General features: G+C 42.0%; 5 protein-coding genes across 7 annotated transcripts; all 5 read right to left on the bottom strand.

Moving 5' to 3' along the window:
* Nucleotides 1-376: 376 nt before the first annotated feature.
* On the bottom strand, nucleotides 377-3,195 carry LOC108099777 (arylsulfatase B). Its single transcript, XM_017203406.1, is given in 6 exon segments — nucleotides 377-584; nucleotides 643-1,539; nucleotides 1,990-2,478; nucleotides 2,812-2,888; nucleotides 2,890-2,960; nucleotides 3,018-3,195. Coding segments are annotated over 6 exon segments (1,683 nt in total). The 5' UTR covers nucleotides 3,129-3,195; the 3' UTR covers nucleotides 377-546.
* A 561-nt stretch (nucleotides 3,196-3,756) lies between these two features.
* Nucleotides 3,757-9,231, bottom strand: LOC108099980 (battenin). 3 transcript variants are annotated; one of them, XM_017203676.1, is made up of 6 exons: nucleotides 9,188-9,231; nucleotides 5,450-5,667; nucleotides 5,204-5,334; nucleotides 4,951-5,109; nucleotides 4,551-4,890; nucleotides 3,757-4,491 (listed from the first exon to the last, which is right to left on the bottom strand). In XM_017203676.1, the coding sequence occupies exons 2-6, from the start codon at nucleotides 5,651-5,653 to the stop codon at nucleotides 4,057-4,059; spliced, it is 1,269 nt and encodes a 422-aa protein (XP_017059165.1). In that variant the 5' UTR covers nucleotides 5,654-5,667; nucleotides 9,188-9,231; the 3' UTR covers nucleotides 3,757-4,056. The 3 variants fall into 3 exon arrangements, with proteins under 3 accessions (XP_017059165.1, XP_017059167.1, XP_017059166.1); XM_017203678.1 differs by lacking the exon at nucleotides 9,188-9,231 and adding an exon at nucleotides 9,010-9,140; XM_017203677.1 differs by lacking the exon at nucleotides 9,188-9,231 and adding an exon at nucleotides 7,888-7,976.
* Nucleotides 9,232-10,820: 1,589 nt separating this feature from the next.
* Nucleotides 10,821-13,283, bottom strand: LOC108099716 (ionotropic receptor 75a). Its single transcript, XM_017203338.1, has 7 exons — nucleotides 13,187-13,283; nucleotides 12,946-13,127; nucleotides 12,550-12,889; nucleotides 12,352-12,499; nucleotides 11,676-12,288; nucleotides 11,342-11,622; nucleotides 10,821-11,049 (listed from the first exon to the last, which is right to left on the bottom strand). Exons 1-7 carry the CDS (start codon nucleotides 13,281-13,283, stop codon nucleotides 10,821-10,823), a joined length of 1,890 nt encoding a protein of 629 aa, XP_017058827.1.
* A 152-nt stretch (nucleotides 13,284-13,435) lies between these two features.
* LOC108099807 (ionotropic receptor 75a) lies at nucleotides 13,436-15,739 on the bottom strand. Its single transcript, XM_017203431.1, has 5 exons — nucleotides 15,649-15,739; nucleotides 15,429-15,595; nucleotides 14,895-15,373; nucleotides 13,957-14,841; nucleotides 13,436-13,646 (listed from the first exon to the last, which is right to left on the bottom strand). The coding sequence occupies exons 1-5, from the start codon at nucleotides 15,737-15,739 to the stop codon at nucleotides 13,436-13,438; spliced, it is 1,833 nt and encodes a 610-aa protein (XP_017058920.1).
* A 292-nt stretch (nucleotides 15,740-16,031) lies between these two features.
* On the bottom strand, nucleotides 16,032-18,961 carry LOC108099809 (ionotropic receptor 75a). Its single transcript, XM_017203434.1, has 6 exons — nucleotides 18,865-18,961; nucleotides 18,630-18,808; nucleotides 18,133-18,471; nucleotides 17,942-18,078; nucleotides 17,033-17,639; nucleotides 16,032-16,550 (listed from the first exon to the last, which is right to left on the bottom strand). The coding sequence occupies exons 1-6, from the start codon at nucleotides 18,959-18,961 to the stop codon at nucleotides 16,032-16,034; spliced, it is 1,878 nt and encodes a 625-aa protein (XP_017058923.1).
* Nucleotides 18,962-21,016: the final 2,055 nt, after the last annotated feature.

Below are 21,016 nucleotides of genomic sequence, written 5' to 3'. Positions count from 1 at the left end.
GTAAAAAAAACATATTTTTTTTTAACAAGAAAGGCCGAATGTCACTGTCAGTATTTTATTTTGTCAATTTAAACATTCAAACAAAGAGTTTAAGACGTTAACAACAAGTGTCATTAAGGCAACGAAATGTTTATAGCAACAACGTTTACTAAAGATATTGTACATGTTTTATTCCTTAGTCGGAATACGTTCTATATAAATTCAAACGTGTTATGGGCTTAATCTATTTATTTAAAAAAAATAAATACATATGTAAGCTTCCGCATAACATTTTTTAAAACAAATATTTGTATATAGATATAACTCTTTTATTATAAAAAATCTCTAAGTTCTTATCTAAGAGTATTATAAAATATCAGGCAGAGGATTTCTTTAAGCACAATTGTTATTCAAATAGCTAATTTTATTATTTTGAAGTTTTAATTACCGAAGATTAAGCTAATGTATGAATTTTTGGCAGTTTTAAGTCCTAACTTTTTGTAATATTCGATTTTGTTATAAAAAATTTGCCTCTTCCGGTTAAGGGTCATAATGTATTCAGGACATCTAACAGGGTTCGCCCTGGTAATCGCATTGTAAGGGAACTGTAAGAGTAAAGGTTAAGAAATCGTAATGGAAAACTGGTCATTGATAAAAACTAACCGTTTTTTGGTTTTTGCACTTCGAAGGACTCCCAGGCGCATGTGTGCCACTTGGGATTGGCGTCCGGCATGCTGGCCCGATTTCCAGGCCTCGAGGCACTCGCTCTTAACTCCTGAACACGTCTTCGAAGGGCGGACAAAACATCGGAGTGCCTGTCGGAATACACCAGATTGTTCTGCTCACAGGGATCCGTAGCGATGTCGTACAGACACTCCTCCAGCAGGGGATTGCAGGACGTCTTGAAGTCGCCGCAATGAACCTCGGCCGATCGCCGGATGGCCGAGATCCGCTGTTGCGTCAGGCGGCGCAGATCGTACCGGACGAGAGCTCGCGAAGTGGCGGAGTTGCGTATCGTGACCGCATAGCGACTCTCGCGGGGATCCAGGTCGTCCAGTTCGCGGTAGGTGAGCACCGAGTCGTATTGGCCGGCGGCAGTGGTGCCGTTCACGTACTTCCACTGTCCCAGTTGGAGGGCAGCCACCCGCCACACGTCGTCCAAGCTGTGCAGGATCTCCCTCGGAACATGGGGAGCATCCGCTGCTCCACTCAACTGGGGCCACAGATCAATGCCGTCCAGTTTCAAAGAGTCATTCAACTCAATGCCCGCCGCATGTGACAGAGTGGGCAGCCAATCGGCCACGTAGATGGGTTGGCTGAAGATCGAGCCACGTGCCTGCAGTTGGGAGCTCCAGATGGCTCCTGCCACCCGAACTCCGCCTTCCCACGGCGTATTCTTCTGACCGCGAAGCGGGAAGTTCGAGCCCGTATTCGAAAACATCCCCACCGATGGAGCCCCATTGTCCGAATAAAAGATCACTATGCTGTTTTCCAGTTGATTCGTTGCGGCCAGCGTGCTGAGTATACGGCCCACGCTCTGATCCAGCTTAGATACCATCGCTAAGGTGAGATTATTAGTGCGTTAATGTAACAATAACAACATTTACTAATTTGATTCGATCGCGGATGGTTTATGCTTAATATCATTCTGACGAGCAATAATGAGATCTCTAAGCAAGGATACAAGAACTGGACTAAGCAAGTGAATGGGTAATCTTTATTCAAATTTGTACGTGTTTATTAAATTTTAGAAACAAAAAAGCACTTTCCCAAGGAACTAATCATCAAATAAAGCTTTCGCTTTTAATATCTTATTAAAGCAACTGTTGAAATGTATTTTAATTTAACGATTCAGCAAAGACCTAATGAATTAAAATTAAGTTTTTGGGATAAAAGGGAGTGGTATAATGGACTTAAAGAGTAAAATGGTTTTTAAAATCGATAATGTATGTTTTCAATTCAATAAGCTTGAAGTTAAGCTTACTCGTTTATTAAATTTAAGGTACTCACCCGCATATTTCCTCCTATTGGGATCTTTGATGTAGGAAAACTTTCGAATCTCCTCCTCGGGAGCCTGCAGGGGATCATCCTCGTTGGCCGTATGAGCTGCCAGATGGCTGAGCATTAGGAAAAGCGGCTGCTCCTTGGCAGCATGCTCCTTGATCAACCGCTCCGCTTCGTTGGTCAGCAAGTCGGTTACGTAAACCCCACGATCCCGGCACTCCAGATCCATGTTCCTCCGGAAGTCGAAGCCCAAACTGTAATTGGCCACCGGCATCTTAGATCTTCTCTGGTAATAGTCAATATAGGCACCCCAGTAGCCGAAGTGGTAGTCGAATCCCCGTTGGGTGGGCGTGTATTCCGGTCGAGAAAAGCCGAGATGCCACTTTCCCACCAAGTTGGTTGAATAGCCGGCGCCTTGAAAGATCTCCGGCATCAACGTTGCATTGAGGCTCAGGGCCCAAGGTTCTTCATTACTAATCACAAAGTGCTGGGTGCCTAAAGTTCGATTTAAGTAAGGCAAGGATTAACATGTGCAGAAAACTCATGGATTTTAATGCTTAAAATAAATAAGGGAGTCTAGAAAATAAAATTGTTGCAATGGTGTAAATCATTAAATAGATTTTTGACGTTGATGTCTGGCATTGACTTAAAGCTATGACTAGTATAACTTGACTTAAACTTTAAAGAGACTTTCACACTTTATTAACACTTTGAAGATTGAACTGATACCTGCCAAATAAACTAAACAGAGGAGGTGATGCTCGACACCCTGTTTTATGGGCTTCCAAGTTTTTAAGATTTATATTACACCCCCACAATTGTACTTACCTGTGTGAATTGGGTATCGTCCGCTGAGAAGAGCTCCCCGGGAGGGAGTGCACATCGCCGGGGCGTAGAGTCGGTCCGTGATAGGCCAGGGCATCGATGTTGGGCGTCAGAAACTCCCGGCCACCTCGAAAGCTCACATCATCGAAGCCCTGAAATTCGGTTTGTTTGAGAAATGGTTTGATTTACGACGGCGAAACAAGTTCCACCATGTCATCGGCCATTATGATGATTATGTTAGGTCGCCGTGCTCCGGCAGCCCCATCCGACTTCACCCGTTGGAGGCAGAGTACGAGCAGAAACGCTGATAAGCCCCGCATCTTGGTTACCCAATTTCCGAATTGGACAAACACGAATTACTATTCGACTGCCGCGTTCCGCTTTGCACGGCGGTTTCCGAGCGACTGACACCGCGAGAGGTCCACGTAACATCTCGAACGACTCGGTTTGGGTCTCGATCTCCCAATCAGTCTCCGCCGGCATCTCACTCCCAGATTCGGTTTCGTTGGCCATTCGATTCGGCACCGATCGAACCAAATTAGCAGCCACCAACAACCTGGCTTAATTACTGCGCACGTTTAACAAAAGCGAACGCAATAATTATTGAAGTAAATGTTAGTACGATTTAAGTGGATTTTCGTCGGAGACAGTTGAATAAACCCAAAGCAAGTGGGGCATATTCTCTCTCGGAACAGTATGCATTTCAATCTGGTTAATAACTATAAAACATGGCATTGGCAGTGGAAAACACTCGACCACAAATAATTGTTTTAAATAACTCCTAACAATACCCTCGAATAAATGTAAATTTAAGAAAGTTAAATCTAATCACTCGAGAAGTATTTGATAATATTCGTAGATTAAAATCCACTCTTACCCGTACCGATGCTTTAGTAGTATCTAAAACACAATAGCGTTACATGTTGCACAAAAAGAAAAGCGATTTAGTAAAATGATTAATCATGTAAACAAAGTAGTGTAATCACGTATTACCAATGCAATTAAAATCGTTTAACTTTGCAACATCGAATTACAAACAGAGTTTACTTTCGTTTATTAAACTAAACCTTATAGAGTAGTCGAAAAGGAGCGTACTAACTACATAACCAACGATCTGGCTGCTGGGAGTCCAGTGATCCAGTGATTAATACTATCGGGACACGCACAGACATACACGCTTAATTAGCTACACACACACACGGTAAAGGCATTTTCTGATCCTGGTTCTGATCCTGTTTACGACACTCATCACCAAACGAGGCTCCTTGCCGCAGCAGGAAGTCCGCAGATGGCGTTGTGGACGGGAATGGCCAGGAAACCGGCGAGGGCGATGCCATAGGAGTCCGACTGGACCACCATGGCCATGGCGAACTGCTGGCGCTCTGGCGAGATCTCCTTGGACATCCGGTAGAAGGTGTTCACGTACGCACCGCCACCCAGGAGTCCCTCCCACAGGACGATGGCGAAGACGATCCAAATGCTGGGCGTGTACCACCAGATGACCTCGGTGAGGAAGTATACCACGTTGACGAACTGGAAGACGGACATCAGCCAGATCTTGTCCAGTTGGAAGAGGTTGACCGAGGAGCGCGATATGAAGACACCTATTTGGTAGTCCACGTTCAGCCAACGATATTGCGAGTCCTTATCCAGGAAAATGTCCTCAAAGTAGACCAACTCGAACTGGAAGAGCGGATGGGAATGAAAGTTAAATTTACCTTTAAGGGAGGTATTTAACTTACCAATCCCTGATTGATAAAGTACTCGAAGAAGTACACCAGACAAAGGGGCAACATGTACTTGAAGAGGTGCTTTATGTAGAAGAACTTCTCCTTGAAACCGACCAGCGGCTTCTCATCGGTAATAAGGACCTCGGTGGACTCAACCGTCGTGACCGGAAGAATATCAACCTGGGGCCGACGTAGCAGCAGCCAAAAGGCAAAAGCTTCGATCGCCGGGAAGATCAACATAATCAGCATCGTGTCTCTGGGACTGACGTCCAGGGATCTCAAGCTGGCGTAGCTCAAGGAACCGATGACTCCCGCACCGCCAGTACCGGATGACCACGTGGATATCACATTCCTAAGGGTGAGATGGCGAATTAGAAAGAATCTTCAGACTGGTTTCGCCATGCAAACCCACTTGTTGTATCGCGAGGAGTAGGCCAGGAAAGTGGTCTCTCCGATTCCGCTGCTGGCCGAAGTGATGATCACACCCAACAGGGCCATCCACTCCGCTTCAGCAAATCCAACCAGCAGGAAACCAGCTGCAGAAAAGGCCACGGCAAGAGCTATGCGAAAGCTGGGGATTAGACAAAATAATTCTTTTATTTTCGCATTCTTTTTTTTAATATTATATTTCTTTTTATAAAAAGAAAAAGAGGTACCATACTCACTTAACCCAAAAGGGAAAGAAGGGCATTAGCATCTTCACAAACAACGAAGGCAGCACATCAGCCAATAAAATAGCTCCTGTGGATACCAAGTGACAATTTCTACCAGACGAGCTCTCTTCGGTATCATCATTCTGTAACAAAACAAAAAATTAATTTTGTAATTAAAAAATTAAGACTCTATTAGGCAGGGAAATATTGTTTCTGATATTTTTTCTAAGAAGTAATGTTTGAAATGGTTTCTCTTACCGGATTAAACTGCTTTATAATATCGTGGGCAGCACTCAGCATTACTACGTAGCCGTAGTTATTGCACAGACCGAGGATCCAATAGGAAGTCAGATCCCTCCAGAGACCCCGATCCTTGCGAGAACTGCGAGAGGCATCTACCGGGGTGACCACCACCTGGGGATCGTGTTCGGCCTCAGCCTCTTGCTGCTTGCTTGCCGTCATTTTGACCGGGCAAACTAATAAGGAAGAGATAAAAATAATATTTTTAACAACCATTAATAAATAAAAAGTTTATCCTCTTATGCTATTTTTGCTACTGCAAATTGACTTTCAATGGTATTATCCTCTAAAAAAATTAGTTTTTCCGTTTTCTTAACTTAGCTTACTTCAGAAATCTTCTTTCTCTTTATTCAAAAAAGCTTTAAAACTCTTAAAAGAAATCAGCAAATCACTCGCTCTTAAAAAAGCATTTTGTTCGCGCTATATTTAAAAAATTATTTAATTAGTCAACCTGAGCTCACGCTCACTGAGTATGAACTTGAAACAATTGTTTTTATTGAAAACAATAAAAACTGGAAAATATAACATTCCGCTTACAGAACAAAACTTTTTTTTAAAGGGACTAAGGCAAACAGTATTTTATAAAGGGTATACTTGTAAGAGCGGTAAAAGGATTAAGATTTTATTTTAACTGCAACTACAGTGTTCTGCGCTTTCAGTCGTTTAATAAGTGACTGAAAATAAACCCTACACCTAACCAGGAAAAATTAAATTCGGCAAAAAGTAAGGAAAAGCTTCTTAAACAAAAAACTAAAAAACTGTGTATGCTACCGCCAAAAGCAAAGTTCAATAAACGATTGTGCAAAAAACTAATATACGAGTATCTTCAAATATTGTTTTTTCTTAATTTCCCTAATTTTATTTAATAAACACTTATTTCAGCACTCTCTTTGTAAATCCAAAAGCTTTTTGACTCTTAAGAAAGGAAAATTATACTCGCTCTTTACAAACATTGCACTCTTCAATATCTGCTTATTTATTGTTAACTAGTACTTGCTTGAGGCGAATTAAAGTAAATTGTTAAATTTGTTAAGCTGACAACGTGCGTCGGTAGTCTTGAACTTGACAATATATGGTCACCTGGGGGAAGTCGCTCAAACAAATACCCTGGACTATTGTTAAAAAATACGTGCAATAAATGATAAAAAGCGTACAAATTGAATTGAAGGTAGTAAAAGACAGCTGTTTAGTTGAAACTCAGGGTTTGACGGGTTAAAAGCCTCGTTATTTACATAGTTAAGTGCCTTGCGGCACATTTTCACAGCACGTATATATTTATATTCATTTATTTGAATTTGTAATAAAGCAAGACTATTACTGTTTAAGTACTCAAACCTTAGTAACTACTACTATTAACTTATTTGTAAAGTTTTCTATTCGCCTCTCAACATTGTAAGCAGTTCTAAACTACATTACATGAAACTTAAGGGGGAAATGAATAACATATGTATGTGGGAAATTACCGGATACCGTTTAGCATACAAAGATAAACGGTTTTTTGGCAATGAATGGGAAAGTGCAAAGTGCAGATTATTTGAATTGTTTACATCCGACAGAACTTGTGACTGATGCTAAAGAAGAAAGAGGAAGTAGCGACTGATTAAAGGGGATTAAAAAAAAAACTATCCAAACTATTCTTGACTACAAATTTCGTTAATAATAACTGTTTTTTTTAAGCCCTTGACTGACAGTTTTAATTGTCCAGATCATTTAAGTTGACCTTGCTGTAATAACAATTGCTGTTAGCCAACAAGTTGTAGCATGCCAACTGGCAAATAATTAAAACAAATTAACTTGTGAATTTAATTAGTCCGCTCAGAAATTTTAGAACTTCAGGCAATCGCAAAAGCTTCTTAGCCGTCTTGCATTTTGTTGGCAACTGACTCATCCACCACATTCACTTGATCCATTTGCGCAGTTATAAAGTTGTTGACCCAATTCGAATTGCACTTTCCTATCCAATTGCTTATGCTTTGTATCCAAAAAAATTTGACACCCGGGCGAAATGCATTTCGAAATATCGACTGTAAATTGAGACTGATAGATAAAGTTTGGCATGTCTTGCCTTGGACTTCAAAATAGAAGCAGAGTTAATACAGTTCATATTGCTCCCGATTTTCAAAAATAATTTTTTAATTTTTTGCAGGGGCTTAAATTGGGTTTTTCTTGATCCCTTTATTTGTGTTCTTCTATTTTTTTCCGCTACACTAGTTTTATCCAGTTTTCAGTAACTTTAGAATTTTCTAAAATATTGCTGATAGTTTTCACTTGTAAGGCGGTTACCAATATAGTATTATTTTTGTTTTAGTTTTTATTAATTGCAGAATTTTAACGTGTATTTCTGGCTATTTAAAATTTTTCTTTCAAAATGTATTAACTTTTTTTAACAGTCTTACATTTCTGGCACTATTTTCCGGTTAGTAGTTCCAAGAGTTCTGGCAACTGATAAAAACGGCAACGACGACGATTTGCGCTTCGAGGCGTTCAATGAGTGACTGAACCTGTGCGAACCCTCCCAACTGAACGAGAACCAATAACAATCGGCGACAACAATGAAGCCAAGTGAATGGGACCCAAAGTGTGAGGTATCACGCGAGTTGCCAGCGGCAGCATAAAAAACTAAAACAATTGCAGATGCAACAAGTGCCAAAGTGCCGATCAGGCAGGTTGATCTACGTAGATCGGTAGCAGGTAACGCGAGTTACACACATATAATTTAATTCAATTCGATTCAATTCAATTCGATTCGATTGAGGAAAGCGGGGGAGTTGAGGTCAGTCAGCGAGCGTCACGTTTTTCAGGTTGGCATGTGCCTTCACTTGGGGTTTATACACTTTCCAAGAGCAACAATATAACGATAAGATATTTTCATTTCTCCATGACGGGAATCTGTAGGCCTTGTTAATATTTATGGTGGGAAATCCTTATCGCTTTAATTGTCTTTAACAGTTCTTGATCACGGAAAATGAGATAATCGAACTTGTGTTGATAAGATTTATAAGATATTCTCCCATCGAAGATAGCGAGTCCTCAGAGTGTTCTTGAAGATATTTATACACATGCGCTAGCTCTTTATTAAAGTTCATAAATCACATACTCGAGTTGAATAGACTTTTAAGGGTATTTCGTGTTTCGCCGATGCATTATCCCTAAACTGCTGTTAATGAAAAGCTAAAGCTCGTTTTAATTGCACGTTGTTTAAAATTAGGAAGCTTAAATGCGAAAAGCGTTGCTGTTGGCTTATTAGCTTGTTTTTTGTGCGGATTAGTATGATATAATTACTAATCGTTGTTCGGTTTGGGCTTATCGCTTTACTACCGAAGCACGTGGCGTATGCGTAATTTGGAATTAACCAGAGCACATGATTTCGTTTCAAACAAGAGTTTAAGGGGTACTTCAAAAAATGTTGGGTACTCCCTATTCCTGCGACTTGTATTCAAAAATAAATCTTTTCTGTCTACCGCATTGAGGTTATTTAACTCAGCAGAAAACGGTTCGGTTATGCAAACGACATTTACCCGTCTAACTGGAATTGCAGGCTAATTTTAGAATAATTTCACTTAAGCCCGTACTGAAACGGAAATCTGAACGCCTTGCGAGATACTTTCAATGGTAAGATGGCGATAAATCCGAGACAGAATGCAATAAACAATGCCTCCCCCGGGGTGAATAACAAACAGCATCTGCCGTACGTACTACACACTGTCGAATTATTTCCGGCTGCGTCTTGGCGCGTTTGAGCAATGAAAACCTACTGAGGACTTGTCGAATGCGGACCAAGTGTACGGCCGGACAATCTGCAATCGACATTATCATTATCGTTAAGTGGGCAACAGATTAAATTACAGATAAGATGTTCCCAGCATTGGGCCATATAAATCTAAAGATATCACTGGGCAACGGCATTTCGTATATGACAGGCTCCGAGGAACAGAAAGGGTAATCAAACCACTGATGATGGCCTGAGGTGATGGCCATAAACCTGCTCTCTCTCTCTTTATCTCCGGCAGTACACTTAAATCTAATTATCGGACTAGTTGAGAGTTTTGCCAATATAAATTCATTGGCTTTTTTCCCTCCACAACAGCTCTCATGGGTGGCAAATGAAACGTTTAAATTAAATCCGTTTCGCGCTCATTTAGCACGTACGGAAACCGCCAAAACCAATTTCACACCGCAGCCGCAAAGCAGGGAACAGTTTTTTACTTTGCCTCCGGGTTATACATAGTACAGCAAAATAAAACATGTTGTTGACAAATGGCGCAAAAAAAAAAAAAAGGGAAAAGGCAAACCCGTGTTCGCTGTTGTAAATAATTCACAATTGCCTGTCAATTTCGAGTCACTCCAAAGTTGTCCCTCCCTGCGAAGGGAAAGTTTCCTTTATGGGCTAAACCATGGCTAAAGCGATGGCCTGTTGACAGCAAGATTGAGTTGACAAATTGTTAAGGCAATTTATTACAGTAATATGTAGGGAATTGCGGAGTGCCAGTGAGTGCTGTTTGGCAAACATTTGTGTCAGTTGCAGTTTTGCAGTCGGCAGGGAGTCGTTTAAAAATAGGATTCCCTTGGAATATTTTTAAACTTATTCTCAAGCCCTCGATTAACATAAATAATTTAATTAAAATGCCTGTAGCTGTTGTCTATTTGTTTGTAAACTTAATGGAAAGGCATTATTCAATTGTTTTTCCCCTTCGTTGATTGTAACCCAATTACCTTACTCATTTCTATTGTGCAATAAATTCCCATCAAGTTTTGACACTTCCCTTCAAATATTTTTGTTGCCGCAGGCAAAAATCATTAAAACAACATAAATCATTCGGAGCTATTGATTAAGAGTGTGGGAAAATAGCTGATTTCGCTTGTGGAAATAGCAGGAAACTAAACGCCAAACTGTTAACTGTTTCTAATAGGCCGTATTGGGCCCACTTTTGGTTATCTACCAACCACACATGGCATCAGGGGACAAAGTTTTCAATTCGGATGTGGCTGGGCATAAAAATGCAAATAAAATGGCCTGTGGAAAATGAATAAAATCATTGCCAAAAGTAAAAACGGAGGATAAAAAGTAACCGCCAAACACGAAAAGTTTTTAATGCAAATACGAAAATCGCGTGGAAACATGGCCATCACCTCCTCCCTGGCAATTCCCCCTATCCATCCCTCCGTTTAACGAGGCGTGCTGCAATTTTCCGGCGCGAAAACAGGAAGTGAGGAAAAGCGTTCGCCCCTGCATAATTTTGCGATGCGAAAAGTTAACGCAAAGTGTTTTTATTTTCTCCTGGGTGCAAATAGTATAGAGTACGTAACAGCTTAAAGGGATTTTAAAGCACTACGAGTGAAAGGTAATCGTGGGGCGTGTGAGAAAGCGGTTCCAGGCCAACTCGATTAGCAAGATGATCACCACCAGGATGTCTGCGCAGACCAGCATGAGGAGCAGGGGAGCCACGTACTCCATGCCCACGGTGATCACGAAATTCTGGGACACGCAATTGAGCTTCATGTGAACCCAGTAGCTGCGCTGCTTCCGATAGACTCCGGTTTCCAGGACTCTCAGGAGTCTGTAATATAAAGAAAGCAAATATGTAAAAGGTTGATATATGTATGTATAATAATATATAATATTACAAGAGTAATAAAATGTATTCAATATAAGTCAATTTCTCCTTAACTAAGGTGTTTCTGTTATTTGAAGACGAGTTACTCTGATTCTGATCTTAAGCCAAGTTCATGTCTGCGTTGGATTAGTTTCTTACTAAGTTAAAAAGCGTGTTCTTTTTATTCCCCAGAAATTTCTGGTTATCAAATAGTGTTTCTTACTGAGTTCTTTAACGATTCCCCTCACCCACTCACCTCAGCCGAAATAGCTCCTTGTACGTAGAGTTTCGATGCAAGTGGGTGTAGAACAGCTGCTCGGGTCTAAACAGAACCTCATTCAAGTCGCAGATCTGTTGGGCGGTGAAGTAGCGCTCCACGTAGGCGTAACCTGAGGAGGTCTCAAATACGTAGACGTATCCAGGATTGTCCCTCACCCGCAGAACACCTTGTTCAGCTGGCAACCACAGCTCCGGATTCTTAGCCTGCGTTTCGATTTTTCGTTTGATGAACAAGTGGATTTCGGGGAGTCTTGAGTACTGCAATAAAGAAAACTCCAGATAGAAGAACGGGTAGCTAAAACCAAACCCACATTCAGATAGCTCTTGGTGAAGGGCAGTGGCTCCAATCCCACGGTCAAGGGACTCTCCGCCAGCTGCTGCATCGTCTTGATCTTCGACTTCACAGGGGAACTCAGCAGCGAGGAGACCACCACCGAGGTGTAGTAGTTGTACATGATGAAGCTGATCAGGAAGAGGGCAAAGTATATAAGCCTGCCACCAGTGGAACGCGGAATCAACGAGGAACTCTGGATGCAAGCTGCTCCGAAGCTGATCAGAAAAGTGCTGAGCAGTGACGGTAGGTAGTCCAACCTCCACCGCTTTCGCATTCGCTTGCACTCCATGTAGAAGGTGATCCAAAGAAGGATTCCGATTAAGGAGAGCACGCCGCCAAAAAGGTACCACACCAAAGGACTGAAGGGTTGCAGGAACACATCTCCCCGTAATCCCGCGTTGTGGGGAGTCCGGAAAATGCAGACCGACCTGAAGAAGCCCGTCTCAATGATGGCCGACAAATACTTAAGTCTGCCTTCGGTGGCCAAGGAAGGCGTGGCCGTGAGATCCGCAGACTGATCCACCACAGCACCTACTGAACCGCCAACCACATCCGACTTGCTCCAGCTATCCGAGAAGATGAACTTCATCCTTCGAAAGAAGGTTGAAAACAAGAGTTTATAGGGTTTTTACATCCAGGATTAGAAGACTTACTCGCAGTGTAGAAGATCTCTAAGGATTAAAGTCAGGTGAAACCCAAATCTGGCCAGTGAATCAATGTGGGTTTCGTTCTCCTGGCTTAAAAAGTTTATGAGCTCATCATCCGACAAAGTGAGAGGTCTTTGAGTTACCACAGTTGCCACTAAATAAGAGTTTTTAATATAATCTTTTAAGTTAAAAATGCTCTCTTACCCCTTAGAATTACGTCTGTTAGTTGTTCCCTGTTTCCGTATTTAGTTCGCTTTTCCAAGGAACTTAGAAACCGAATCCTTTTACACATCATTAGATCACAGCCCATTTCATGGGATCCAGTCATGTTTAGCTGACCGCCAATGTTTTTCCCATTATTGTAAACATCGTAAACAGAATATAAAACGGTGCAGTTCATTTCCTGGATTTGCTCTTTTACATAACTGACATCCGCATCGATCGATATGTTAAATGGGAAAAATAAATCATAGAACTCCACTTCGGATTGGTTGCCATGCAAAAGCCAATGGTAGTGCTGGTTGTATATCTGCTCTCGACTGGCCTAAAATAAAAAGGAACTGAATAACGATCAAAGTACCAGGTTAACTAGAAATGAACCTCCTCCAACAATTCCTGAGCCTGATCGCACTTTACATCCACATAGATCGCCAGAGTGGGTTGCGTATGTCCCATGTAGGTGAGTTCCATAAATGACCAGCTCTCTACTCCGTTCATTTGCACAAACTGATGATAAAGCAGGGGATGAATAGGTTTGATGAACTGCTGAGCAAACTGCACACCTGTAAAGGAAATGAATGGGTTAGCATCATCAGAAGGGAGTTCGAATTTCAGCGCCCACTCTCATCCCTCTGCCAGCAGTGGAAAAAAACAATGAATCCGATTCTCGACTGCACGAGATTGTCCAGCAAAAAGTTGGCCAACTGCACCAGCTGCATTGTTGACTTTTCACTTTGATTTTCCAGGCCATGGTTCGCTTTTTATAGGGCCACAAGTCCACCAAGTTGGCTGTCATCAACGTGCGTTGTTTGTTTTAAAATTGCCAGAAATTGGCCGCCAATTGCCAATGACCTTTTCCGTTTTGCTTACCTTAATGAAGAGTGGAGTGGCGGAACCAAATGACCTCCAATCCCAGAACGCCCACACAAAGGATCATGGCCCCCAGGAGCAGGATGAACAGGGGAGCAGCGTACTCCAGACCCACGGCCACCGTGTGATTGTGTTGGTAGCAGTGGAGTTTGGTCCGCATCCAGTACCGCTCGTGCTTGAAATGGATTCCCGTCTCCAGCATCCGCAGCTCACTAAACAGTCAGAAAAATCATAAGATAAAATAAATATTTTTCAGAGAACTAGAAGTAGATAATGGAAAAGCATGAAATACAAATCTTTCTTTTATAAAGAACATACATTTTGATTCTTTAAATTAACGCCAGCAGAACAGTTCTCACTAAAGGCCATTAAATCAGTAAATAAAGCTCACAACTCGTTTCTACCAAAAATACCTATTTTTAATGTAATGCAGTTCTAAAAGATCTCAAAAGTAACTAGAATAAGGAAGATTATAAATAATAAAATAAATTTGAATTGTTCGGCTTGATAATCTCAACCTACCATAGTTTAAGGAGCTCCGCGTACGGTGACTCCTTGGCCAGGACTGTGTGAGTTTGGGAGGCGTCGCGCAGAGGAATCTCGTTGAGTTCGCAGATCTGATGAGGCAGAAAGAACTTCCTCACGAACTCGTAGGCCGTGGCCACGCCTGTGATGTAGACAAATCCCTCCTGATCCCGCACCGTCTTCACTCCTTCCTCGGTGAGCAACCAGATGCGATCCGGTGACCGCTTGCTGCCAACCACCTTGTTCTGGTAGAGACTACGCACATCCGGCTCCTCGGAGGTCTCAATGTAGATGCGGGTGTACACGGTGGGCTCGATTCCGACCTCCAGGTTGCTGTCCGCCAGCTGCTGTAGTGTCCGGATGTTGGACTTGATGGGCTGGCCCAGGAGCTTGGACACCACGATCGAGGTGTAGTAGTTGTACATCAGAAACGAGGTCACCATCAGGGCGAAGAAGGCCATCCGTCCGCCCATCGATCTCGGAGTGAGCGAAGCTCCCTGAATGCAACCAGCTCCGAAGGAAAGGAGGCAGCTGGTCAGCAGCGAGGGCTTCCACTGCTTTCGGCGCTCTAAGGCGAAGGTGACCCAAAGGAGGCAGCCTGCAAGCAGGAGGATCAGTGCGAAGGTCAGCCAAACTCCGCCGCTGAACGGCTGCAGGAACTCCGTGGCACTCAGACCCGCCGACACGGATCGGGGATTACGAAACATGCAGATCTCTCGAAAATCACTGAACTTTGTGATGGGCATTACAAAGAGTCCTCGATCGAAGGAATAGACGAAGGGTGCGATCGACAAGTCAGCCACACCCAAGATGAGATCTCCAATCATGCCGCCCGTGACATTGCCATCCGCCGACCACCGATCCCTAAATATGTACTTAAAGCTAAAATAAATCCTCTGTAGAATCCGTGAACCACAATCTTCAGTGATCTTTACTTGCAGTCTAACATATCTTTCAGGGGTTGTCGGGATTGATAACCCAATCTGCCGTACGTGTCCAGGTGGATTCGATCCTTGGCCTCCATGAAATCGAAGATCTTCTCAATGGAAACATTTAGGGGTAAAGCGGTGACCACAGCAGTGGCCCTAATGGTTAAACCGGTAAAGTATTTTCTGTGCTGCAGGGGATTCCTCTTGTGTAAATCACTTAGATATCGTTCAACTCGACACTCTCGCTTGTTGCAAGCCACCTCCCGATCGGCTGTTATATTCAATTTTCCACCCAGTTGCCTTCCCTTGTTGTAGAGATCGAACAACACAAAGTTCTCTGTGATAGGATCTTGTTTGACATAAGTAATATCGGCATCAATAAATAGTTTTGCCTCCTTGAAATGAGATTCTACATTCAAAAAGTTACCCAGCTCATCGTAGATAAGCCAATGAAAGCGATGACTGTAAAGCCTTTTAGCGTTGGCCTGTAACTTATAGTTCCTTAAAAAGATATTCTAATTTGAAATCCGATTTCCTTACCATATTTAAAACAACATCGCTTTGATTGCAATTGATATCCAAGAAAACGCCTATCTTGGGCAGATTGTGACTAAGAAAGTTGTCGTTCGGATTAAGTTCCGAGTCTAGTTGCTTGAATTGGGTAAATATATTTTTAGACTGTGCCAGAAGCCCTAGGTGCGTAAGTGCTGAAAAAAAGATTTGATCGGATATCGAAGAATTACCACATATAAAAACTCACAATCCATTGACCAACAGTGCAGAATAAAAACATGACTCAATTTAGCCATGTGCAAAAAGTTGTACAAAATTAAATTGTGCAATTGCTGCATGGTGAAAACTCGAACAAAGAACTTTGCAATTAATGATACTGATTATGAGCCAACCCGGCTTTTTATAGGGAAGACATTATGTCAGAGCTACCCACATAATCAATATGGAGTACGTCAACTGGTGACTGAACTTGACTTGACAGCCTAATGGGCATGCGAATGATACTCAGGCCTGTCAAACCAGTCAAAGCGGTTATGAAATAAGACCAATTACCAGCCAATTTAAACAGTTCAATTACTGAAATAAAGAGGCACTCTTTGTCACTCACCAAGAATATTGAAAGGTTTTTAGTTACTGATTCCGTGGGAAAACGGTGGCTAATTTCTTCCTGGCATAGCGCGCCCAGCAGATTTCCAAGGTCAGGATCAGGAGGCCAAGGAAGTAGGCCCCCAGGAGGGATATAAACAGGGGAGCCGCGTACTCCATGCCCACTTGGATGACGAAGCTGTTGGAGAACGTGTGCAGCTTGGTCTTGCTGAAGAAGCGACTGTGCTTCGCAATGATCCCGGTCTCCAGCATCCGCACCTGCAGCTGGGTGAGCAGCTGGCGGTAGGTGCAGTTCAGGTGGACCATTCCGTAGACGGCGCTCTCGGGTCGCAGCATGATCTCGTTCAGGTCGGAGATCTCCCGCGGCAGGTAGTGCTTCTCCACGAAGTGGTACATGAACGAGGCCTCCGACGTGTAGACGAACCCCGGCTGATCTCGCACCCGTTTGACCCCCTCCTCCGGATCGAGCCACACGCTGTTGGGATCCCGCCTGCTCTCCACCTTCTGCTTGTACAGGCTGCGAATGTCCGGACGGGGCGAGGACTGCGGGAAATACATTTATTAAATAAGGAATTTGATAAAGATGATACAGATAAACCCTTGTTAAGAGCTATTTAATTTTAACTGATAATAATTAAATACTCACAAGCATTCAAGCAAAATAAGAAATACATAAAAGTATGATTCCATTTTTTTTTTTTAATTTAGTACCTATTATTTGCAAGAAATGTAATGGCGAAAAAACAATAATTTTTAGTCAAAACGTAATGAAATAAAGATATTTTATACTCAATCTTGTTAGGTAAACGAATCACAAAATGATTAATGCTTGTACTTTTGAAAAGGCAAACAGGTACATGTTTGCAGTCTGCCCCATATTTTTGTTAATATTATTCAGAAGTAGGTACATTTTAAACGATATACAGTTATATACATTTAAATAAAAAAAATAAGTTTTGGATTTACGCTTTTAACGAAAATAATTTAACGTACCTTGTTGTTTGATTTATAAAAAATGTACTTACCACTAGGTAAGTCTTGGTGAATGGCACCGTATCGAAACCCACGTCCAAGGAGCTGTCGGCCAACTGCTGGATGGTCCTGATGTTGGAGCGCACTGGGGAGCCCAGCAGAGTGGAGACCACAATGGAGGTGTAGTAGTTGTACATGAGGAACGAGGTCAGCATCACGGCAATGAAGGCCAATCGCCCTCCCGCGGATTTGGGCATAAGATAGGAACCCTGAATGCAGGCAGCTCCGAAGCTGATGAGGCAACTGCTGAGCAGGGAGGGAATGAAGTCCAGACAACGCTGCATCCAGTGCCGCTCCAGGAGGAAGATCATCCAGAGCAGCACTCCGGCGAAGATCAGGAGTCCGGCGAAGGCGAACCACACACTCGGCATGAAGGGCTCCAAAAACACGGCTGCCTTTATTCCGGCATTGTGAGGAGTACGGAACATGCAGACCGCCCGGAATTGGGCCTGCTCCGTCATGGGATGCACGTAATGGAGGCGATTCCAGGAGGGCACGAAGGGGGAGGTGGAGAGCTCAGCGGACTCATTCGTCAAGAGGCCAATAGCTCCACCAAAGGCATCCTGAACGCTCCACGTGCCGCACCAAATGTAGTGGAGCCTTTCAAATTTAAATTGTGAACAGAAAATTAGAATACATGACAGCAACTTGGTTAGTGCAATGCTTAATTGAAAGTCGGATTATATACCTATAACCTTTGGGTCTGATTAAACATATATACTTTGATAAAAAAGGATTGTTTTTTGAATGGGTAAACAAGTTTCTGCTCTTTAACATTATCCACATTTCATTAGCTTAAAGAAAGATAATTCTTTATATTTCTTTGATTGCCTCTTCCTTTATAACTTGTTTAAACATTATCTAAAAGTTTCTTAATTCGTTTTCAACTATTATTGACTCACTTAAAGCCGAGTATTTCCTGAGTGTGCAGGATGAGACGATAGCCAATGCGGGAAATTGAGTCCATGTGAGAGTCCCGATCGCTGTTGAGGAATCCGAGAAGTGCCTCCGCACTGGAATTGATGGGAATCACAGAGACCTGAAAGGAAAATGTCAATGCAGTGGCTTTTCTTTTTGCTTTAAGCCCACCCACCAAAGCGGCCATTCGAAAGGTAACCCTTGATAAATCCATGCGGTGCTGCAGTCTAGGCCGCAAATGCAAATCACTGAGGTAATCCTTCACCTGGCAGTGACTTCGATTGCACTGGAGACTCTGGTCTGCTGTGATGTTGAGCTGACCCCCCAGGTGACTGCCTGGATTGTAGACATCGTGCAGGACGAGAACCTCCTCCTCTTCGCGACTCACAAAGGTCACGTCCGCATTCACACTCAGATTCGCGTCCCCAAATAATTCGGTTAACTTGGTGAGATTCCCTGACTCATCGTAGAGCAGCCAATGCAGATTCTGGTTGTAGAGGCGTGCTTCACTGGACTGAACAAATAAAAATGTGAATTAATATTTGTAGTTCTTTAATACTCATAAAAAAATCAAAAGAAAATAATAAAATAATCTACTTAACGCAAATTATATTAAATTAGTATTGTGTTTTTGTAATCTAAATATAGTTATATATGTACTTAAAGACCCACCTGATTTGTTACCAATTCAGCTTGGTCGCAGCCCAAATCCAAGAAGACTCCCAGTCTGACTAAGTCACTGTCCAAGTAATCCTTGTGGATGTTGGCCAAGTTTTCAGGGCTCTGTTGCAGGTCAATGTATTGCGTATAAATGCCGTTCTCATTTAACACCTTAGCCAAAGGAAACGCCTCTAAAACATGCATAGAACAACTAAAATATTTAAACAAAAATTGTAGAAAACCTCACCCCTTATCGACCAGCAATGAAAGACCATGAGATTGCTCACATTGATTTCCAGCAGATTAAAAACAATCAGGCGATACAAAGGCAAAGGAGAAGTCATCTTGACCGCGTTCTTAGATTTTGGCCAGACTGCTGACCCTTTTATAGCCGAGAGCTGCGATGTCCGACGAGGTCAATTAAGTCATTATAGCCAAATTTTGGGGCCAGCCGTCAAGTTGAGAATTTTGACAGACAGGCCAGTCAAATTTTTGGAACCAATTTGGCCAAAAAACACGCAGATTGTGAAGCAACAAGTGTTTCGGCCAAGGCGCCTGCGCAGGATTCGGTAGCGTAAAAAAAAAGTGCAGGAGGGATTTATGAATGAAAGGCGGCGGGCGGTGGGCGGTGGGTGGGTGGTTGTTAATGGGTTCCTGAGCCCGGTTGATGGTGGGTGGGATTGTGGGTCAGGAGGGCAGCGCCGCAGGCTTTAGTGATTTTGCGCCTTTTGCATGGTGCCTCACGATGTCGCCCCAACACGTCCTGCCACCTGCCACTTGCTACCAGCCAGCAGCCAGTTGCCACCCAGCGAGTGCTGCACAATTCAATCTTCTGGCCTGGTCTCAATATCGTTTCGGCTCAGTCTGCGTTGCGCGCTTGGCGCGTTTTGACGTATCTCCGAATCTCCGCATCTTTCTCTGGAAGTTCGCTCGGTCGCCGCGTTTCATTTCACTTTGATTCGGTTCGGTTTGTTTTTGGGTTTGTTACTTTGTTTATTTTCCAAGCTCGGTGTCGCAGTTATTGTCGTTTGGCTCTGGTGACTAGTGTGTATTTTTGGTATGATTAGTGCGGATAGATTCAGCGCAGCCCGAAGGCTGGAAAAACACAGCTGGATAGGAAATTACAAAAGTGCGTCTTAAAGCTGCCTTCAAAAAAAATCACAAGTCGAAAATAATAATAACCCAAAATATTAATTTATTGCGTTTGCGTTCATTTAAGTTTATGAATTCCTGGGTGCATTCTAGTGACTTAACACACTAATTTTATTAATTTTATAACCAAATGTATGCATTAAATGTATGCATTTATACAGTACAAAATGGATAAGCAAATAAAGTTTAATTTTGTTATTACATAACTAACACGATTATCCACACCGGCATATATGCGCGATATTAGCAATTGAATCAAATATTCCAGCAATATAATTTTCATTAAACTAAGAACTTAGTAAAGAAAAACTATTTAAGCCAAAGATACTAAATTCTAAAGAAAAATAATGATTTAAAAATAAGCGAACAGTTTTCTGTGTCAAATTTGTAAGCTTAAAAAAAGTGCGTTTTCAAATTAAGCCTTCCAAAAGTTTATATAACTTGTCTTTTCGGACAACCTTTTCGAACTTTATTAAACACCTGCCGATGCCAAAAATGCTGTGCTCTAGAACAATTTAAGCCAAAGATACTAAATTCTAAAGAAAAATAATGATTTCAAAAAAAGAGAACAGTTTTCTGCGTCAAATTTGTAAGCTTAATAAAAGTGCGTTTTCAAATTAAGCCTTCCAGAAGTTTATATAACTTGTCTTTTCGGACAACCTTTTTCGAACTTTATTAAACACCTGCCGATGCCAAAATTTCTGTGTTCTAGAACGGCCGACAAAACTTAGACACGCCACAACACATAAACATTCATTTGATTCCGTCCTAATTGACCTGTCAAACAGTAATTGCATAACCTACGCACACTTTCTCTTTCTATTATGCTTTCCCACAATTGAGTGCCAATTAAACTGTCTAAATCAACCTAATTAAGAAGGCTTTTATAAATAAACTATAACAAAATATTTAAAAAGTGATTTCGGTAATTAAACCTAAAATCAGAACACATTAGTAATGAAATGAAAATGAGAAGAATATACTTAAACAAAAAATAAATGTATTGAGATGTAAAAAAAAGAATATAACCAAACGAACATATTAAGAATCAATTGAAATGTGGTCACCCGCAGTGGGCTAACAAATGAAAAATTTACAATAAACCACAAATATGACATTTCCCATAGAAACAACTGAAACAGCGTAAGCGGCAGACTGAAAATAAAAATTCTGCAGCAGAATTGCAGACATTGAGTGCAAATAAAATGCAATTATCGCTGATTTAAACGGGCATTAGAGAATCATAA

The sequence above is a fragment of the Drosophila ficusphila genome, unplaced genomic scaffold (assembly GCF_018152265.1).
Source record: "Drosophila ficusphila isolate 14025-0441.05 unplaced genomic scaffold, ASM1815226v1 contig_106, whole genome shotgun sequence".
Classification (NCBI taxonomy): domain Eukaryota; kingdom Metazoa; phylum Arthropoda; class Insecta; order Diptera; family Drosophilidae; genus Drosophila; species Drosophila ficusphila.
The sequence above is the reverse complement of the archived record's forward strand: the minus strand, read 5'-3'. Positions and strand labels throughout refer to the sequence as shown.